Genomic DNA, 19828 nt, shown 5'->3' with positions numbered 1-19828 from the left:
CCTGGCAAGGCTGCCCCACCAGGGGGAAATGATCAAAGAGCAGGTAACAGAGTCCATGTCAGAGATAAGACCTGATCCCCTTACTAGGGAACACACACATGTAGACTGAGCTGTCTATGGGCTACATATGAGCAGGGGTTCTAGGTCTTTTCCATGCCTGCTCCTTGGTTGGTGTATCCATCTCTGAAGGACGCCCTGGGCCTTGATTTGTTGGCTTTGTTGTTCTCCTTGTGGAGCTCCTGTCCCCTCCTGGTCCTTTAATGCCCCAACTCTTCCATAAGACTCCCGTCACTCTTTCAGAGTTTGGTTGAGTCTCAGCATCTGCTTCACTGGCCTTCTGGGTGGAATATTTCAGAGGACACCTATGATAGGCTTGTTTCCTCTTCCCTCTGTTCAACTGTTTCCAGTGTCTATTCTATTTGCCCTTCTGAATAAGAATTAATCATCCTCCCTAGGGTACTCCTTGTCATTTAGTTTCTTTTGGTTTATGAATTTTAGTATGTTTAGCCTATATTATACGGCTAATGTCCACTTATAAGTGAGTATATACAGTGTGTGGTGTGTGTCTTTTGGCTTCTGTGTTATCTTACTCAGGATGATCTTTTCTAGTTCCATCCATTTGCCTGCAAATTTCATTATTTCCTTTTTTTTTAATAGCTGAGTAATATTCCATGGTGTAAACATATCCCAATTTCTTTATCCATTCTTTGGTTGAGGAACATCTAGAAAAGGTTCATGTGGGATAAGGCTCATGAAGACTTACTCTTATTATAAATCAATTTCAATAGACCTTAGAAGAGCTGGTAAAGGCAGAAAATGCAGGAATGGCTTCCCAGCTGGTCAATGCCTGTTTTATCTGTCATCCTGAAGCAACATCCTTTCACTCAGGTGCAGCCTGATCTGGGCAGAAGAGCTGGCCCAACAGTCTTCTAGAACAGGAGGGCCTTCACTTTATTTCATTCATGGAAAGAGAGACAGGGATGCAGAAGTGTTGAAGAGGTAACTAACATACTGTCACCTGTGTTGAGGCCCTACTGTCCTTCTCAGTGAAGCAATATAGGGCTCGTCTTAGCCCAAGCAGTTCAGGTCTGGCTGATTCTTATTGTTTTCATTAGAGGGTGACTGGGTCCATCCTTAGTTATTCAGCTGAGAGAAGAAGGAAATTTTGAGCAAATGTTTTCCTAAAATGTCTCTAGAGTAAGTAGACTTGCAACAGTTATCTCAAAAATAAATTTTTATTTAAGATAAATGTACAGTTCATTTAGAGAAAAATAATTATCTACAGGTCAGCAGGACTTGATGAGTTCCAACATGTGCCTTTACAACAGTGACGATCCTAAGTTGAGGATGGTCTGGTGTGTACATGGGCCTCCTGTGGCACCACAGGCTCTTAAATCATATTTTAGTACCAAGTGTGATATTTAAAAGACACTAGATAGTTTTGTGAAGTCAATCTTTCTACTTAAAAACATTCTTTTCTCTCCAAGTATACAAGTAAATTGAGAAACAGCCGGGTATCATGGCAGATTCTGAAACACTTGAGATCGGTTTTTAAGTCACAGCACCATCATTCTGTGAGCAAGCCACATTCCTCCTGTCTTCTCTGGTGTGTTCTCCACTTGGCTGCCTCGGAAACTGAGAATTATTGTGTGGTAGCACGCTTTCCCCTAATGTGCTCTGCTAGTGACTGATATGATGTCTCCAAATTCCTTTAGGAAATCTGTGTTGTTTTTTTTTTTTTCTTTAAAGCTATCCATATTTCTACTCTGGTGACCAAGGAAAAGGACCCTACCAAGTCTAGCATCTTGAAGGCATGGCTTAACTGAGTGGTACTGTGGTATTCTGAGGCCTTGGTGTCAACTTTATAGTTCTGTGCACCATCATACTGGATCTGAAACAACTGAGAAACTGTACCCATGCTCTTCAGGCTATAGAAAAGGAGACTCGGCAAACATACAATGTGATATACAGCTTAACATTTTGCACAGGACAGCACCCTCTCCCGAAACCAAGGCAGCAAGCTTATTTGGTTTGCAATCTCACATGGTTCATAGCCTTAGCTTTTACATCTGCAACATGAAGATAGTCCTTGCCTATTAGGGTTACTGGGAAGCCCTAATAAGAGATGGAAGAACATTTATTTAGCACAACATCAAGCATACGGTAAGAACTGAAGGGCCAATAAAAACGCTTCAACAGCCATTTAAAGACTCTGCATGTTCCAATACTTGTTTCTGTGTCCTAGGAGGAGCAGTCAAGATGGAGGCAGATGCAGACCAGCTATGACTCCAGCGTTTAAATTATAGAGCCCTTCAAGGCTTTTCACCTGTATGGGCTGAACTTCAGACTTCAGTGTGATGGGGGACAAGTATTATCAGGGTGAAAGGCCCTCGTTACTCAGTGAGGGAAGCTGCCTGCCTTGCCCACCCGCGGTCACTTACCAGTCCCCCGGGCTTTGTAGAAACACATACTGACAGTGACAGTACGTTTGCCCATACACATCAAATGCCAGACACTGTACTGAACAATTAGATTCTATTACCCATCCTTTTGTCCCAGAGAGTCTCTGTCATCTCTGTACCACAGAGAAGCTTAGGAACTTGCCCAAGCTGGCACCCACAGGACAGAGAAGTATGTGCTGTTGACATAACAGGTAGAGCTCTAAACAAACCCACCCAGCCGCCTGCGTTACTTTTCCCCCAAGCACAGCCAATAAAGCCATTCTTGAGATATCCCAGAGTCACTGCCGAGCCCACACTCCCCACACTTTTTCTGTCTCACACTTTCCCATGCCCCACACAGACACACACAGGGAGACCTAATCGGACCCTGGTCTGTGGCTACACTTCATTCCTGTGTCTTGGATGAGCCGGGTTCATAAACACTAAGCTGAAATGACACTGTAAAGCGATGCAATCACAAACCTCAACCTAGGACTCCCTACTAACTTACATTCAGCTTCTCGCTGGTGAAGGCGGATAGGAAGGAGAGTCACACAAACACCGTTACTATCCTTCCACAAAGCTCTGGTGAGCTACAAACCTCCATGCTGGCTGGGAGAAAAATAACCGAACAAAAAAAGAAACAAGTAAACCTGTATAAAGACTGTCTCATCTTCAAAGTCATTTTCCTTTTTCCTTGAAAACAAGATACCCTTATAGGCTTTTTTTCCATCTCCGGAATTTGCTCAGTTTGAGTCTAGCATATGGCTGAAATTGGGACCCAAGTCATACTCTTTCCATAGAAGGCAAAACATTGGCTTTAGAAACAAAAGGCTGAAAGTCTGATCAAGAATAGCTTTTATTTTTATTTTAATTTTCTTCTTCTTCTTATTTTTTGGTTGTTGTTGTTCTTGAATCTAAGTAAGCAAAAAGGTCTGTGATTTTTTTTTATTTGATTGTTTGTTTTGCCACAAATAAAAGCTTAAGGGAACATACTGTCCCATTAGGAAAGATTTTACTAGTTCAGAATGCTAGGAAATCAATTCTGTTTAACTGCCTGATTCACAGGAAGCCCGCCAGCTTCTTTGGGTTTGGAGTGAAGATGGTTAAAGGCTAGACTTTGGGTGGGTCTCAGATTTCTGCAGTGTTCTCAGCTGAAAAGCTAGTCCTTTAACAGGTCAACAGTCAGTGCTGTGTAAAACTCGCTTGCTCACTTTGATGGGGTGGCCTGACTTCTAATAACAAAGGCAATCAAGGCAAGCGCCAAGTAGAAGCCTCAAAGAATTATTTTTGCCCCCAATTTATCCAGATCCAAAGGCTCAGGAATGATGCCAAGGCTTCAAAGTAGTTGTTCAAATATTCTAAGGGGACTGGTCATCTGCCAGGCCTGCTTCTTGCTGAGGAGCATATAGCTCCTTACACCTTTTTACAGATTCGGGACTGTGAGACTTGGCTAGATTTCTTCACCAGGGTCTACAAATCTATTGATTTTTCTATCCTTTGCAGATATTCCTCAAGTCCCTGGACATTCCACTCACAGTTGCCTTACGTGACAAGGTAGTTTAATCATAAATATCCTTCCTAAGAATTTGTTGCTCATCTTTCACCCCTTACTGAGTTATTTACTACAGTAAGCTCTAGAGCAGTGGTTCTCAACCCTCCTAATGCTACGACCCTTAAATAGAGCACCCTAACCCAACTATAAAATTATTTTGTTCCTACTATAATTCTGCTACTGTTATTAATTGTAACATAAGTCTGATATACAGAATATCTGATAAGTGACCCCAAAGGGGTCAAGGCCCACAGGTTGGGAACCACTGCTCTGGAGACTCACCCAATTTGCATCAACCCATCTCACAGAGTTCTTAAGGTTTTGTCTGGGTAATAAAGGCCAGTGTTCTCATCCCTTATAAGCTATTATACACTGAACCAATTAGCAGTCTCACCAGATAGCTAGCTACTCTAGCAATACTTAACAACACTCTGTCAGTGACTTTGTACATTTTTTTTAATCTACTGTAAATCTCTATCTAAATTTCTCTTTTACAAAAGAGATAAGGTTAAAAGAACAAAATGACTTTGACTGTTTTAGATACTAGCTCGGCCAATTCTTCCCCGAGGAACCGGTGCTGTTCTACACCTCACAGAAGAGTTAGGTAGAGCATCCTGACTGTGCTTTAAGCCTTGCATCTTTCTTCACTTCCCAGGCATCTTGACACTTCAGAGTAAGGATGTGGCAGCCAATGTGATAGAAAACAAACAAATCTCCCCCCCCCTTTATACAGTACCCCCAACTCCTTGTCTGTTCACACAGAGTTCTACCAATTCCCCACAGGAAGAACATGTCTCTACATATATGATGCTAGACAATGTTACAGTTATACTTTCCATGAAGCCGCATTAACATGATTTCTTTGTCAAACTTTAGGTTATATCAGAAGTACATGAAGAGTTTGTGAAAACTGTTTCCTCGTCCCTATCACTAGGGTTTCTGATTAAGTAGGTTTGGGGTGAGGCTCAAAATCCTCATTTCTATTAGGTTCCTAGCAGCCCATGCTGCTGTTCCTGAGACACACTAAGAACCGCAACTTAGACTGTTCAAGAACACTTCCGAGTATCCTTCCTACCCAGCTCCATGGTAAGACAGGCCAGACTCTTATAATCGAGCCCTTTCCCATGCCAGAGAAGGCACTTGTCTTTGACCTACAAAGAGTGATAGAACATGGACAACCAAGTGTGAGAATTCATGGGAATCTTAGCATGTATTTCTAGATCATTGTGAAAGAAAATAAGAAAAAGAAATCTTCTGTTAGCAAAAGGAATTCTTTGAAGACAGTGTCTTTTATAAAATAAAAAACAAAATAAATGGGCTGGGTATAGTGGTACAGGCATGTAATCTTAGAACTTGGGAAGCTGAGGCAGGGGCATTGCAAGTTTGAGGCCAGCAAAGGAAGGAAGAAAAGAAAGGAAGGAAGGAAAGCAGAAGAGAGGAAGGGAAGGGAAGGAAAGAAATGAAAGGAAGGGAGGGAGGGATGGAGAAAGGAAGAAAGCAAGCATCGAAGAAAGGAAGGAAGAAAGGAAAGGAAGAAAGGGAAAAAGGAAGAAAGGAAAGAAGGAAGGAAAAAAGAAAGGAAGGATAGATGATAGATTTGGGGGAACAAATACTAAATACTAATTTTTGTTGTTAGTTCTTAGTTGTAAAAGATTCTAGCCCAATTATGGACTTAGTTGTACAACATCAAGAACTATAGCTTAGATGTCTAGAGCATTTGGTACTCCTTTTCTCAGAAGCTCATCTTAGAGGAATGATCAAAACCAGGGTTAAGCTGCTTGGTTTAATCTTTTTAGCACTTGAAAAAAAATGTACAGTAGTTTGAAGTCAGTCTTTGCAAACCTCCACGGAGGTCAAAGATTTCATTCATACGTACAAAATTAGTTTACAAATTTTTTTTTTTTTGGCAATTTCATCTTAGTAACCCGTTTTATCCTATTGCCATTGTCCCAACCATTGAAAAAAAGTTTACAATAATTTACATAGAAATATCTTCAAAGTGCTTAAGAATAGTGATTGTTCTCTGGGGTATGTACAGGTGGCCTATACAGTGTATGTACAGGTGGGAGTCACTATGGCACAAGGTTCGTTGCTGAAATATGGCTTTCTAGGGAAAGTGCATATTTGGCCAGAGGTGGCAATACTGTCTAGAGAGTCAGGGTTAAAGATACTTGGTAACCACATCCAAAGCTGAAGTAGAATGTGGCCAAGAGTATTTACAAAAGTAATATAAAAATGGTCAAGTACACAAACTTGAGCCACGAAAAGATATCTTGATGTTCTTCCAGATGGGAGGAAGAAAAGACTTCAGCGCTGGCTCAGTTACCATTTCAGAGTTGGGTGTTCTTGGTTTGAACCTCACGGGTTAAGAGTTGTTCAGATGTCAGGCGAGGTCGTCATCTGTGCTTACAACTGATATCTGCGGAGAAGAAAGGTTCCAGTAAGCGTGGTGTTACTCACTGTTAGCAACTCTATGAAGTGGACTTTGCTTTCGTGTTGGCCATTAAAAGACGTAAAAAGCTGGAGGTCAGACACATGAGTTGTATTTGTGTCCCCAACCTGGAAACCTGAAACTCTAAGAGGCTCCCCATGACACACAAAGAGAAAATTCCACACCTCACCTTATGTTATTCGTTGTGGTCAAAATGAGCACATATTAAAATATTGTGTAAAGTGTCTTAGCCTATGTGTATAAGAATACATGAAACAAGATGATTTTGTGTTCAAATTTTTTATGTATGCAAAAATTAGAAAAGCCATGCCCTAACACTGACACCTTTAAAATATCCCCAACCCTGAACACTCTGGCACCAAGTATTTCAAATAAGGGATACTTAACCCCTAACTACTTGGTAGGGAAAACAAAAACAGTGCAACTGATTCTGTCTACAAATTGTTAAGTCCTAGAGACAAATGTGAAAAGACATATAATGTAAAGCGAACATGGTTCCATGTTTCGCTGGAGAGCTTGCAAGAACACCCTTCCTGCTCATCACGTTTCGTGCTCATCCACTGATCCTGAAGTGGAGGCCAAATATGCACGTGGGTTTTTAGAAGAAGAACAAGTGATTGCTGTTGTCGCACCTGCAGGAAGCTGGCTCTCCTGGGTGGGATGGAGCGCCTCTTCAAGGAAAGCATTTAGTACTCTTGGCTAATATTGAATATCACTCAAGCTATTGACTTTCAGCCAGCTCCCCTAGAAATGTTTTTCACATGTGCCTTTAGCTGTCCAGTATGCAAGGAACTGAAGTTTAAAGAGAAGCTAAATGGTTCATACTGCCATTTCTATAACCTAAAATAATGTCAGGTGGGACTTATCTGCCTTCCTCTCTAAGTTAGATGTTTATTAACTGACTGTTCCAGTGGGCCAGACATTTAGCATCTAACATGCAGTCGCTGGATAAAATGTCTGGGGACTCAATGATTCTCCCCAGCCCAGGTAGCCAACACTAGCAGCTATGGCTTCCTTTGAAGAGATTCATCTCAAGCCACAGTAATATAGACAGAGCACACTTACTGCTGGGTATGTGTGTCCTACTGAAGCGCTGTGTCTGCCGATGTCTATTGAGAGGTCCTCTTCAGTGGTCTTCAAGTACACAGGATTGTCAAAGTTCATGCTCTTCATGTTTTTATGTTGCCAATTCCGCCACATCAAGTAGCCACCTACTGCTGCCATCACTAAGAGCACTGAAAAAAAAAAAAAAAAAAGAATCAGAGGAGACTAAGGAAGGTCTAATGTTCATGGATCTATGATAATTGACATTAACAAAAGCTCCATGTTTTAGGGAGCTTGGATAATTAGAAGTTGGAAAATGGGTGAGATAAAATTCTGAGATAACTTCAGCCCTGTGGTTGTGTGAATCTTTGCTCCGGGGAAAGTGCACTCAGGGAAGGGCAGCATCCTAAGCTCCAACCCTCGGCCAAAGGCATGAAAATCACAGAAGCCTTTGGAGTGCTGGTCAAGTAGTCCTCGTGTGTTAGGTCAACTAGTAAGCTAAGTTAAAGGGGCCATTAAAGCAAAGTACCTCAGCACTCACATGCTTTGCCCCTGAGCTTGAAAATCTTTTACTACTTTTAATTTACGCCTCCTGAATTCTACCTCCTTTTCAAAAAACATTTGAAAGAGGAATAAGCAGGCTAAAGAGTCCAGCACATGATAGGACCTTTTAGGCAATTGATGAATATTCACCAGTGTGCATTGTCATGTGAAAAATTGCACTGAAGTGTAGGTACCAAGTAGGTGAGAGAGGGGGTGCAATTTAGAGTGTCTTGTGTGTTATGACAGCATAAAAGACCACAGGAAGGTGGTTGCAGATGAACTAAAACCATCCATAAGATCTATATGAAAAATGAATTTACTTACAGAGAGGAAGGATGGCCCAGGCGGCTGATGTCCCCTTTGGGGGAACACTGACCTCTGATACCGCTGTGGTCACGTTAATCCCTACAAGGACATGCAAGAAATCAGTCTAAAGAAATTTGGATTAAGACATAGCAATCTACCCATGAGGTAGAGCTCCTCCTACCTTTGTACCTAATACTGACGGTATGGATATTGATATAGTATCCACTATAATTTGGTATCAGAAGAACATTGGCTTAGAATTATTCGAGTTACATGGCCATTCCGCCAACAGGTTTAAATAAGTCAGAGGAATCCAGGATGTGCACATTCTACATCTTTGGACTTTAGGCACAAGTAGCCAGTTGGGGCAGAACCAGTAGTTAAAGGCTGCATTAATTATGTAAGCGGCAGTTAGTTGACATTAACGGTTGGCAGTACTGGACCCAATACCTCCAGGAACCAGTCCACTAGTTCGTAGAATGTCTGTTGTGTTGATATCTTTTGTCTCACTGTAAGTCACAGGAGTTGAAGTACCTGGATTACAAAAACCAAGAACCTGGTTAAAGGCCAAGGTTCCTGAGTGGCCGGCTGCATCGTCCGGAGAAGTCACGTTGAAAGTTTATTTTAGCTCCAAGTAAAAAGAGACAACCCATTGCAGGATTAACTTGCAAAGCAGATGTATCTGAATGTAGAGAAATAGCCAGCTTTGCTCAAAACCCCAGAAACATAGGAAGCTTTGAGCAGGGCAGTCAGCATGTGGAATTTGACAGCTCAGAAAGAGTCACAGACATATGGATTCCCTTCTCAACAAAACTTCAACCTCATGAAATGACCACAGATGCTCTCAAGACTGCTAGAGTGTGCTATTCACCCCAGGAGGTCTTGCAACTATATCCTCAGAAAACCGAGGAAGTGTTTATCATGGTACTATATAACGATGCTAACTAAGACATCACTATGTGAGCTCCTTGCTTACAATCAGCAAGTTCAGTTTGCTGCTCAACCAAAAGCTGAGCACAGAATCTTAAAATTCAAGTTCAGACTATCTGTGAGTTTAAACTTGTGTAATCTCCCGAGGCCGGTAAGTGTCCTGAAGCTATGGCCTTCTTCCTCAATTGTCTTCAGTATATTTGTTCTGTCATCTATGGAGGACTTTAGTTAGCTAAAAATTGGCTAGCTTAGGGGTATGATATGGGTACAAATTAGCATGTGGTGCATTGATACTTTTGTCCCCTATAGACTCCTCTGATATTGAAATGGGTCACAGGTCAGCCCCAAAGCACTGAGAGAATGCTCACCGTGCAATCGTAACACCTAATTACCTATCCTGAAATCAGTTTCAAAGGTTAGCTACAGCAGAGTCTCTAAAAATGGAGAAGTTGTAGCTGGTGTCTTACAGGGCTTGTTCTATGTCTTGCTTGTGGTTGAAATGCAGAAAGCCTTACTTTGACACTCTCGTCCATTTTCCTCAAGATTGTACCCATTGGGACAGGAACAGGTATATTTCGGAGAGTGTTCATTGATCTGTGGTGCTGGCAGGCAGAGGTATTCACATCCTCCATTCTCCATATCTTCTTCACACCAATTTTTACCTAGTCAGGAAAATTTTCTTTAAAATAGGCATTGCAGTATTAACTATGTATAGTCTCCATGGAGCTTAAGTTTGTCCACTCTGTCAATCCTTCAAGTGAGATTAACATCAGTGAAGAATGGCTATCATGGGCATTAAATGGGTATCAATCGATGTACAGGAAGCAAACTCTAAAGATACCAGATTCATAGAGTAAGAGTATGTCTTCCCTACATGGGTGTGAAGGGAGATGAGAGGCCAAGTCTGGCTCACACTATTCAAAGCTTAGAGTGAAGACCCAGAAGGAGACAAGTCAATTTGCCTGGCTTTATATCAACTTATTCCTACAAAGTAGAAGGAACTCAGCCCCAGGGAGGTATGAGGGTCTCATTAGATAGATGAGCTGGTGTTCTGGGTGGGAGATAACATGACTAGATTCAGTTGATAATTTGCATCAGTGTTACAGATTGTGTCCATTCATAAAATTCACACAGTGAAGTCTCAACTGCCAGTATCTTAGAATATGACCTTATTTGTAGATAATATATTGACAGAGGCAATCAAGTTAAGATGAGGTCATTAGGGTAGGTTTCCAGCATCCAGTGTCCTTTTCAGAAGATGAAATATGGATGCATGCATGTTTCAAAAAAAAAAAAAAAAAAAAAGAAGTGAATAGACATGGCCATCTGCAAGCGCAGAAGAGAAATGTGGGAGAGAGTCTTCCCTCAAGTTCCCAGAAGGAACCAACTTACCAACACCTTGACTTTGGACTTTTTAGTTTCCAGAATTGTGAGACAGTAAATTTCTGTTGTTTAAGGCACCCAGTTTGCAGTATTTTGCTACAGCAAACCTAGAAAACTAATCATAAGGTGTATCTGTGGCCTGAAGGCTACCATGGAAGCTGGTACAACAGGCTTAGCAAGGAAGACCCAGGAGATATAGAGATGAAAGCTCTGCCGGAGGGTGGGAGGGAGCTAGGAGCTGACTCTCAGGCCATTTCTTTAAGATGGCTGGGATGCACTATCAGGCATCAGGGGTAGAGTTTGGCCTGGGGTTCAAGATGGACAAAGGCTCCATTTTATAGGAAGGTGCGCTGCTAAGGAGCCAGTAGATGATAGGTTGTGGATCACACTATTCCTTTAGCATTGTCATGGGCTTCTCCATGCTACCTGATGGCTGGATGAGTTCATGGTAGACAATGATGTCTTGAGCATCATTGAGGTTGTTGACTAGCGTAGCCAGCTCTGACCCAGTGAATTTATTGGCACCATACACCGCTTCATTTTCTCCATCTATCCAGTAGACACGATCCTAAAACAGAACCCCTACAATTAGCATGCATATACCCAAGATTGACACCAATCAAGATCTAAGCTTTTCATGATTAGGGAAAGAGAAGCAAATGACAAGTTTCTTGAAGTTCTCTTGAAGACTTAGTGTCTAATGTATACCAGGCCTTAGGTGAAAGTTGTTCTGGTGTCTATGGCTCCTTCCCCTTCCCACACACCTGTTCCAAAAGCTTCTTCTTAGATGTGAGGTACACATCTTACCTCAAATATTGTGAGTGCAAGAGGGTGCGCTAGGAACTCCAGAGACTTGAGCACTATCCTGCGATCTTGACCATTCAGGTCCACACTAGACAGCATGTGCAGTTTGGAATCCAGCCAGTAGAGACGGCTTTTGACAAGGTCTAGGCAGGAAAATAATTGACATTATGTGAGTGGTTGCTGCTCCGGCTTCTATTTAAAATACCCAAAGTATCTATTCTGTTTTATGGTTCTTAATGGGGTCACATGATACTGGTGAAGCCACATGTGTCTATCTGCATTCCCTAGGGGGGGATGGGATTGCTAAGACTATCAAGGTATGTTACATTATAAAAAGTGTTTAAAGGAAAAAAAAAAAGAAAGAAAAGAGAAGGCTTGTATTTTCCATCTCTTCTCAGATAATTCAGAAGGAAACTGTTATAAGTTACCACACAGGAAAGGCAAAGACACCCATGCCTGCAGTGTTCCACATGAGAACCCCAAAGATTCAAGAGTCACTGAGTGTCCATTGCATTTTAGTCCAATCAGAAATTGCTGGCACCCAGTTTGTTAAGTCTGCCATGTTTCCCCAGCCAGTCTCTCCCAAAGTTGCTGCTATTGGTGGAACTAGAAGAATCACCTCAAATTTATAAGGGGCAAACATTTAAACACTGTGAAGACAGTTGACTACTGAGTGAGGGAGCAGGACATACATACCAAGTGTAATTCCATTAGGCCATTGGATGTCCTCCGTCACCAGTGGACGCCTATCAAATCCGTTCATTCCTGCTTTTTCTATTTTAGCTGGCTCACCCCAATCTGACCAGTAAACGAAGCTGGGAAAAGTTAAATCAGAAACATGCCTTAATGGCTTAGAAGAAATAAAGCTGCAACTTAAAACAAAAGCTTAAAGAATGAGCAGAACACTCTCGAGCTTGAGGCTCTTGAGATGAATGCTGATGCTTAAGGCTCTAATTATGCTTTGAGTAAATTAAACTTAACAGTTGGAATTCACAAGGGTTGGAGGCACAGCTCAGTGGTAGAGCATTTGGCCTACCATGTATGAGGCTCTGTGTCCACTCCTCAGGACTATCGGACACAATAATATAATTTCCAAGTTATAGCCATGTTAGTCTGTGTTGATCTGATATGTACGTATCAGCCCAAAGTCCCAAGTCTCTCCATTTCCTTTTAAAAGGCACATTCTTTCAGAGTCACAAAAGGGGCATTTTCTGTAAGCTCTGCAGGAGCAGCTTGAAGATTGTGTTCTAATGACATTTCATAGGGGCCAAATGTGATGATTACAGTCAACTTTCTAAGCTGCCTGCATTTGTGAAACATTTTGACAAAGGTCTATTCCTTTCAATTGTACTTTCACAATTTGCATTTTTAGATAGAAACCTTGAGGGAACAGGGCTATGCAAATCCCAGTATTTCCTGCAAGTCCTAGATTTGACCACACAGAGCTAACTAACCCAGCAAAGTGTTCACACACACACACACACACACACACACACACACACACACAAGATTATTTGTACAGAAGCTGGGTAGACAATGGATTCAAACATACTTTCGGTGTATATAATGCACAAATCTAAAGCAGCTGGAAAAGAAGGAGCAAGATTGGAAGAGCCCATCACACATAAGGGCTGTCCCAGGGCTGCTCATAGTTTGTTACTCACAACATTTTTTATTAGTTTACTATTTAGCACATGTATCAATTGTGTATTGTGATTGGTTTCAAGAAGATATTTTCATTCAAATTTATCATGTCCACATGGAATTTTATTTAGCCATAGAGAAGAAAGAAATTATTTTATTTTTCAGAAAAATGGAGGCAACTGGAGGTTTTCTGTATTAAGTACAGAAAACGCCAACAACAAGTATCACATCTTTTCTCCTACTTGTAGATACCAGATTTTGTAAAGATACATAAATTGCATGAGTGTGTGTGAAAGAGAGAAAGAGGGAAGAAGAGAAGAAGGGAGAGAGAGGAGAGAGGGAGAGAGAAGGAGAAGAAAAAGGAGAGAGTGAGAGGAGAGACATGAGATGAAAGAAGAGGGAGAATTGGCTGGAGGGGTAGAGGGGGGAGTGGGAGGGGCTAGGCAAGGAACACTATCATTGGTGTCTTGAACCAGGTAACTCTGTTCCTGGGCACTCTTCCAATAAGTGAGATCTTTATGAGCAAAGGTCATGAACACCTTATGAGAACAGCTCCTGACCTACGTGGCTAAGTGAAGGTAAACACAGAATACGAACCCAGACAAAGGGTCCACAGCTATGGAGGCAGGCTCTCGCAAGTCAGAGTTAAACAGGAATTTCCTCTTGGCTCCATCTAGGGTAGCTACTGAAATAGTCTTAGAAGCCGCATCAGTCCAGTAGATGGTCTTGTACACCCAATCAACAGCAATGGCTGCAGGATTATAGACATTGTCGATCATTTTAAAATGTCTACCAACCTTGTCATCAATTGAGGCACTGAAACAGAATAGGTCACAAGAAATTGAAAAGTTGTCACCATTGGACCCTGGAGAATGGACTTTCTGCTTATGAAATATGTTCAAAGACTTTACTCAGAAAGGTCCCTGGGAACTCCATTGCTCCCCACTGAAACTATTTAGCCATGCTGCTTGGGGATGGAAAGCTAGTAATACTGTAGCTTATCTAGTTGTGGATAGGAATTCTAGATGCAAGCTCAACAAAACAGGAGGAGAAGCATTTGACTAAGCAGCCATCATCCCAGGTCTACAGTTTCTGCTGAGAAAGAACTGCTATCATCATTGCTATTTGTAGTACAAGAAGATAGTTCACAACTATAAAAGGGGAGGAAATATGAGGAATTCAGATGTCTTCTGCAGGCATAGCCATCTTTTACGTCATGAACAATGGTCCATTCCTAAGTAACGGCAATTTAATAGCCAAAAAACCAGTGTTGGATTCAACACCCCCAGCTAAGTAGGTGGTCGACTGGAGCTAGAGACAAAGAGAGAACCAACCCTTACCCCAACCCTTCCCACAGGCCCAATGACAATGACTTCTCCACCCAGATGTCAGGAATGCTGCTGCTGAAAAGTTACCTGAAGATGGCCCTTTGGCTTAGATCAGCCCAGAACAGCTTCTGAGCTGCGATGTCAGCATCCAGAGCCACCGTGTTTCTTAGTTGTTCTACAAGTTGGATGTATTCCTTCCTCTCTAGTCCAATCTTCCTGATGTCTCTTCGATTAGTGAAGATCAGGCTCGGCTCCTTGCCTGTAAGACAGACACGAGGTTGCTTTAGTTTTGCTGTCAGGCAGGATCTGCCAAGTTACCTGCTCCCCACGGAGGAACACTTATAAAGATAGTGGTAAACATCTCAGTACTACCCAGCCTGGGGTCCCAACCGCCCAGGATCTGGAAGTACTTCCACGCTATTTAGTGAGGCAGTCTTGGGATCGCAGCATACAATCGCAGGTACTTGTTTGAATTGTGCTGTTTGGAGGCCAACATGATGACTATTCATAGCATCCTATGCAAAAGGGGCACCAAGGCAGATGGGTGGGAAGATGATCTAAACTATCCTGCTCCACTAGGTGTTTTGGAGCATTGCTCTGGGGTGTGGCTATGTGTAGGTTGGCTGCTGCAGCCACCGGTTGTACCTTTCAGAATCACTGGTTCATAAAGGTACCAGAGCAACACCAGCCCAAGTCCATTTACCTACTGCCTTGCACACGCCCGTGGCAAGATCCATTTGATAGCCACGACTACATTCACACTTGTAACCGCCTTTTAAGTTGATACAAATCTGACTGCAGATCCCTGGGTTTTGGCATTCATCAATATCTAGGAGGGAAATTAGAATTAGTCTTGCTGTCCCTAGAGGCTTGTTCCCCCTCCCCCTGTCCTCTAAGAGCCAGGCTCTTCGCTTCAACTCACCTCCGCAGGTTTTCCTATCTATCAGTTCAAACCCAGCTGCACAGTCACATTCATAGCCTATAACTAGGTCTTTGCAGATATGGGAACAGCCACCATTATTGACCAAGCATTCGTTGATATCTGGAATTAAAGGGTAGCAAAGTCAACCCACAGCTTTTGTTTTGTTTTGTTTTGCTTTTAATATTTTAATTTATTCTTTGAGACTTCCATGTATGGATACAATGTATTTTGATTCTATCCACCACCCCCTACCGACCCAACCCTCTGAAGAAGCTTTGCAAGCGTCTCCCTCCCAACTTCATGTGCTCATTTTGTTTTCTCTTTTGTAACCCAGAGTCCAAATTAGCATGACAGCTTATTCTTCATTGAGTTGTCTTATCCACATTTAAGCTCGGACTATCGGCGATGCCTTTTCTAAGATTTGATGATTATTATGATTATTGAAGCTATACATTTCAGGCTAGATGGGAAGCTATCAGTTAGTTATGCATGACTGAGTCAAGTTTTGCGATTGTTTTTTATCTATCTGAAGGAGTTCCTAAACTCTGAGTTAGCTTGTCAATGGCTGAAGTTCCACTTCGTAATGCTTTATCTTCAAGCTTAACCATTAGATTTTAGTTCATCCTGAGTTCAACAGGGCACTAAACGAGGTCCAAATAGCATCAGCTCCGACGGGCTGAACGCAACCTCTTAGCTGTGGCCTCAAGCAAGCCCCCTCACTTACGGCATTCTTTCAGGGGCTCATCACTCCAGTCTCTGCAGTCCTGCTCCTGGTCGCATACTTTGGTGATGTCTATGCATTCCCCACTCCTGCACTTGAACTTTCCAGGACCCAGGCACTGATTGACTGTAAACCAAACACAGGAGAGAAGTCCCCCCGTTGGTCTGACTGGAGTGGCCAATGGCCTGACAGAACGCCCTTGAGAGCCCCCTCACCGTTTTTGCAGTTGACTTCGTCAGAGCCGTCAACACAGTCTCGGATGCCGTTGCACTGCCTGCTGCCGTGGATGCAGCTGCCATCTTCACATTCGAACTGGTCAGGTCTGCAGGTTCGAGAGGCTGCGGAAGGAGGTAACCACACGGCGGAATGAGGGTCAGCCGCGTGGCTGCCTGCCGGCGCGTGGAGGAGAACCGGAAAGCTACTTACGGCAGCTGAGCTCGTCGCTGCCGTCCCTGCAGTCCGGATCGCCGTCGCAGCGCCATTTCTTGTGAATGCACTCGCCAGAGCCGCACTGGATCTCACTGGCGGGGCATCTGGTGTGGATCACTGGCTGCCGGCCGCACTGCTCCAGAGACTCATCCGACTGGTCCGAGCAGTCCGCATCGTCATCGCACACCCAGCTGAGCGGGATGCAGGAGGATGTGCTGCACTGGAACTCGTGGGCGCCGCAGGTCGGGGGCGCGCAGTCCAGCTCGTCAGTGCCGTCGTCACAGTCGTCCTGGCCGTTGCACACGAAGTTCCTGGAGACACAGCGGCCACTGGAGCAGGTGAACTCATCGGCACTGCATGTGATGTTGCCTGTTAGAGGGAAGACGCCCCATGGAAGGTGCATCAGCCTTCGTTGGTTTTTAACAGAAGCTTCTCGTCGCCAAATCAAAGCACACTGATCTTTGATGATTAACTTTAGCTTTCTAATTTAAAAAGCTATAGCGCTGTGATACTGAGAACAAGCATCTGGAACATGACAAAACAGTTTCACAGTATAAAAGATGCAGCCATACCATGTATAAGAGCAGAAATAAATGACCAAGAAAACAGTAGGAGGCTAGAAACTAATTTGAGATGAGACCCACAACTGACGCTTAAAGGGACAGTGTCCAATAGCTTAAGCTGGTATTGGGTATTTCATTTTGGAAGGCAGAGTTATGTCTAGACCAACCTATTGCATGTCAGCCCACAGCACATCACTAGCTGAGGAAATGCATCAGCTTTATGGGCAATGTATAATGGGTATTAAGGCACTATCCAAAAGGAAACAAACCAAAGAACACTCTACACGGTTTCTTTCTTTTGGGTCTTTTAAATAAGCATTAGGAATACCATCTTAATAATTTTCAGTTTTTTTTTTTTTTTTAAAGTCACTGCTAGGGCCAGAATCACAGCCTAGCAACCCTGCGTGCTATTGATGACAAGGTAGTCATAGCAGCCAGTTGGGATTTTGGTTAAATTCCTGCCAAACATACCAAGGTCACAATTTGTTGGTAATTGGACAGGAGACCACGACTCTCTTGGGAAGCAAAGTGTAGATTTGCGAGGGAAATGTTTGGCAGCTCCAGGGCTCGCCATGACAATGTATGAAGCTCAATTCTATGACTGAACATGAAACTCATTGGACTAGGTGCAGTGGTGTTGTCCTCACGAAGTGATCTGTACAACTAGTGTTTGACCTGCGAGGACTCTGGACTCCCTCGGATACTACTGCAGCCTGACATTAGGCTCATCAGCTCAGGTTCTAGAAGCGCCATCAAGGGGTAGTAGCTTGAAGGAAAACTGAGAGCAATGTTTGTTCTAACCTGCAGATTTTTTCCCAGGACCTCACCTTTAACATGGAACACCTCATTATAGACTTTCCAAGAATAGAAGCATGAAAGAATAGGAAACAGTGCTAGCATTCAGAGACAGTATTATAACAGGACACGAAGCTTGGGTAGACTGTTTGCTGGCAACGTGCTAGATCAGGCTTCTATGCTGCCTTAGCCACGGATTCTAGTTGGCGGAAATGTTTGTCTCATACTCAAGTACCTTATTCCAAGAAGCTAATCTAACTAAACCTATGGTTGTGTCTTCTGGCCCTGTCACCTTCTACTCTTATTGAGCCAATGTAAGGAAGGCCCATGAGTTCCTGTCATAAAAGACAAAAGCCCACATTGCTGCTACCTCACTAAGCTATGTTAAATGCACTATGCTGAATGTAAGCACCAAGATGATTTCTCTGCTTGCTTCTGTGTGCCTGGAAGACATGCCAGGCAATGGCCAATTGCCAGGAAAAAGGACTTTCATAGTCTTATGGTGGTTAGGAAGGACAAATATTGAGCAGACAGCGAAGCCACTGAAAAGTGAGTCAGTGGCACGGTGTCTTCGGGCTTAAGTTAGCATCCCTTGTTCACCTTTCTTTAGGAAAAGGGTCGTTGGGGTATGCCACTGCACACTGGCCTTCTTACCACAGTTTTCTTCATCTTCTCCATTGTCACAATCATTTTCACCATCGCATCGCCAGGACACTGGGATACACTGAGTGGAACGGGCGCCACAGCTGATTTCATTTATGCGGCATGTTCTCATATCTGTTGATGACATACAGTCTCAAAAGAGCCTCCAAACTGGTCAGTGCAAAGCTGCTGCTCCCGTGCTGCCTGGAAGTGCAACACCTGGAACTCAGTGGTCAGGTACACAGGGCACACTGAGTGGTGGAAGCCAGGCAGATCCTTCGCCAGCTCCGTCCTTAGAAGCTCCGCCAAGCAAGGCCACCTGGCAGCGTACCTGAGAACCCTGACCAGGTCACTCCTTCAAGGTTCTGCCGCATGCTCAGCTCTGGCTTTTGTTTTACTTGGCACAGTTAAGTTGATTTGTTGGCCTGCTCCTACTCCATTACTTATGTTTAGACATCAGTGGGCACACCAGATATTGTCACCTAATCCTACTCCCTTAAAGGTCAGACGGGCTAATACCTCTGAAGTCTTCCAGGGGACAGTTTTTTCCTAGGCCTCCTTTCACAGCTTTCCTTATATATGCAAAGCAAGAATATATCCTGATCCTTGATTTTTACCACATCATTAGCTACTAAAACATGGAGCTGAATCTGTGTAGACCTTGTCTAGGACCCTCGGGTTTCTAACTCACTGACAAAATTGTCGCTAGCGCTTCTTTGCTAGAAAATAAAAGTCCAGCCTTAGTTATTTTCATAATCATGTCCTAAACCTAAATTTGTTTCATGCCAATCCTATTTCTTCTGTATCAGCAGGCCTCTCCTGCAAAGAATCCTCAGACTTTTCATCTTAGCATGCAAATAATCTCTGTTTATTTGATTCCAACTCATCTTTCTCTATGGTTTTGAGACTTTTGCCTGCATGTCATCCTATGGGAAGAGAGATATATTTGTACCTTTTTAAAGCTTTTCTTATCCAGCAACAGACTTTATGGGCCCTGCAGGTTTGTTAAAATTCCCAAATTATCCAATTACTAATCATCTTGTTGTTTTAATAATATGAAAATCTGGGCATTTCAAAACTTATGCGCAACTCTTAGGAATCCTTCACATCTTGACTTCACCTCCAGGATCAGGGGATCATCTATTCAGTTATTGTCAAACGTTTGAAATCTATGCACCTAGTCAAGGAGTTCTTAATTGAATCTGCTGGCTTCAGTCGTGAGTATTCAAATGAGGAAGCTACCCAAGAGAATGTCAGTCTTGTTAGACTAGGGAAAGCAGTCTTTAAAGAAGATGGAATAACTGTTAATAGCTTGAATGACCTTCA

At 43.0% G+C, this 19828-nt stretch overlaps 1 protein-coding gene across 5 annotated transcripts in view; it reads right to left on the bottom strand.

Annotated features, from left to right (window-relative positions):
- Nucleotides 1-1216: 1216 nt before the first annotated feature.
- The window catches only part of Vldlr (very low density lipoprotein receptor), a 37023-nt gene continuing 18411 nt past the window's right edge, over nucleotides 1217-19828 (bottom strand). For 2 of the 5 annotated variants that reach the window (XM_021654831.2, XM_021654832.2), the window contains exons 5-20: nucleotides 18515-18637; nucleotides 16500-16871; nucleotides 16289-16411; nucleotides 16077-16199; nucleotides 15353-15472; nucleotides 15134-15259; nucleotides 14518-14689; nucleotides 13700-13918; nucleotides 12155-12273; nucleotides 11462-11601; nucleotides 11081-11222; nucleotides 9787-9933; nucleotides 8792-8875; nucleotides 8360-8440; nucleotides 7514-7683; nucleotides 1217-6415 (exon numbers count right to left, since the gene is read on the bottom strand). In XM_021654831.2, the coding sequence (XP_021510506.1) occupies nucleotides 6380-6415; nucleotides 7514-7683; nucleotides 8360-8440; nucleotides 8792-8875; nucleotides 9787-9933; nucleotides 11081-11222; nucleotides 11462-11601; nucleotides 12155-12273; nucleotides 13700-13918; nucleotides 14518-14689; nucleotides 15134-15259; nucleotides 15353-15472; nucleotides 16077-16199; nucleotides 16289-16411; nucleotides 16500-16871; nucleotides 18515-18637 (2297 nt within the window). In that variant the 3' untranslated portion in view covers nucleotides 1217-6379. The remainder of the gene's footprint in view (nucleotides 6416-7513; nucleotides 7684-8359; nucleotides 8441-8791; nucleotides 8876-9786; nucleotides 9934-11080; nucleotides 11223-11461; nucleotides 11602-12154; nucleotides 12274-13699; nucleotides 13919-14517; nucleotides 14690-15133; nucleotides 15260-15352; nucleotides 15473-16076; nucleotides 16200-16288; nucleotides 16412-16499; nucleotides 16872-18514; nucleotides 18638-19828) is intronic. The other 3 variants (XM_021654834.2, XM_021654833.2, XM_021654835.2) reach the window with 3 other exon arrangements.

The sequence above is a fragment of the Meriones unguiculatus genome, chromosome 1 (genome assembly GCF_030254825.1).
Source record: "Meriones unguiculatus strain TT.TT164.6M chromosome 1, Bangor_MerUng_6.1, whole genome shotgun sequence".
Classification (NCBI taxonomy): domain Eukaryota; kingdom Metazoa; phylum Chordata; class Mammalia; order Rodentia; family Muridae; genus Meriones; species Meriones unguiculatus.
The sequence above is the reverse complement of the archived record's forward strand: the minus strand, read 5'-3'. Positions and strand labels throughout refer to the sequence as shown.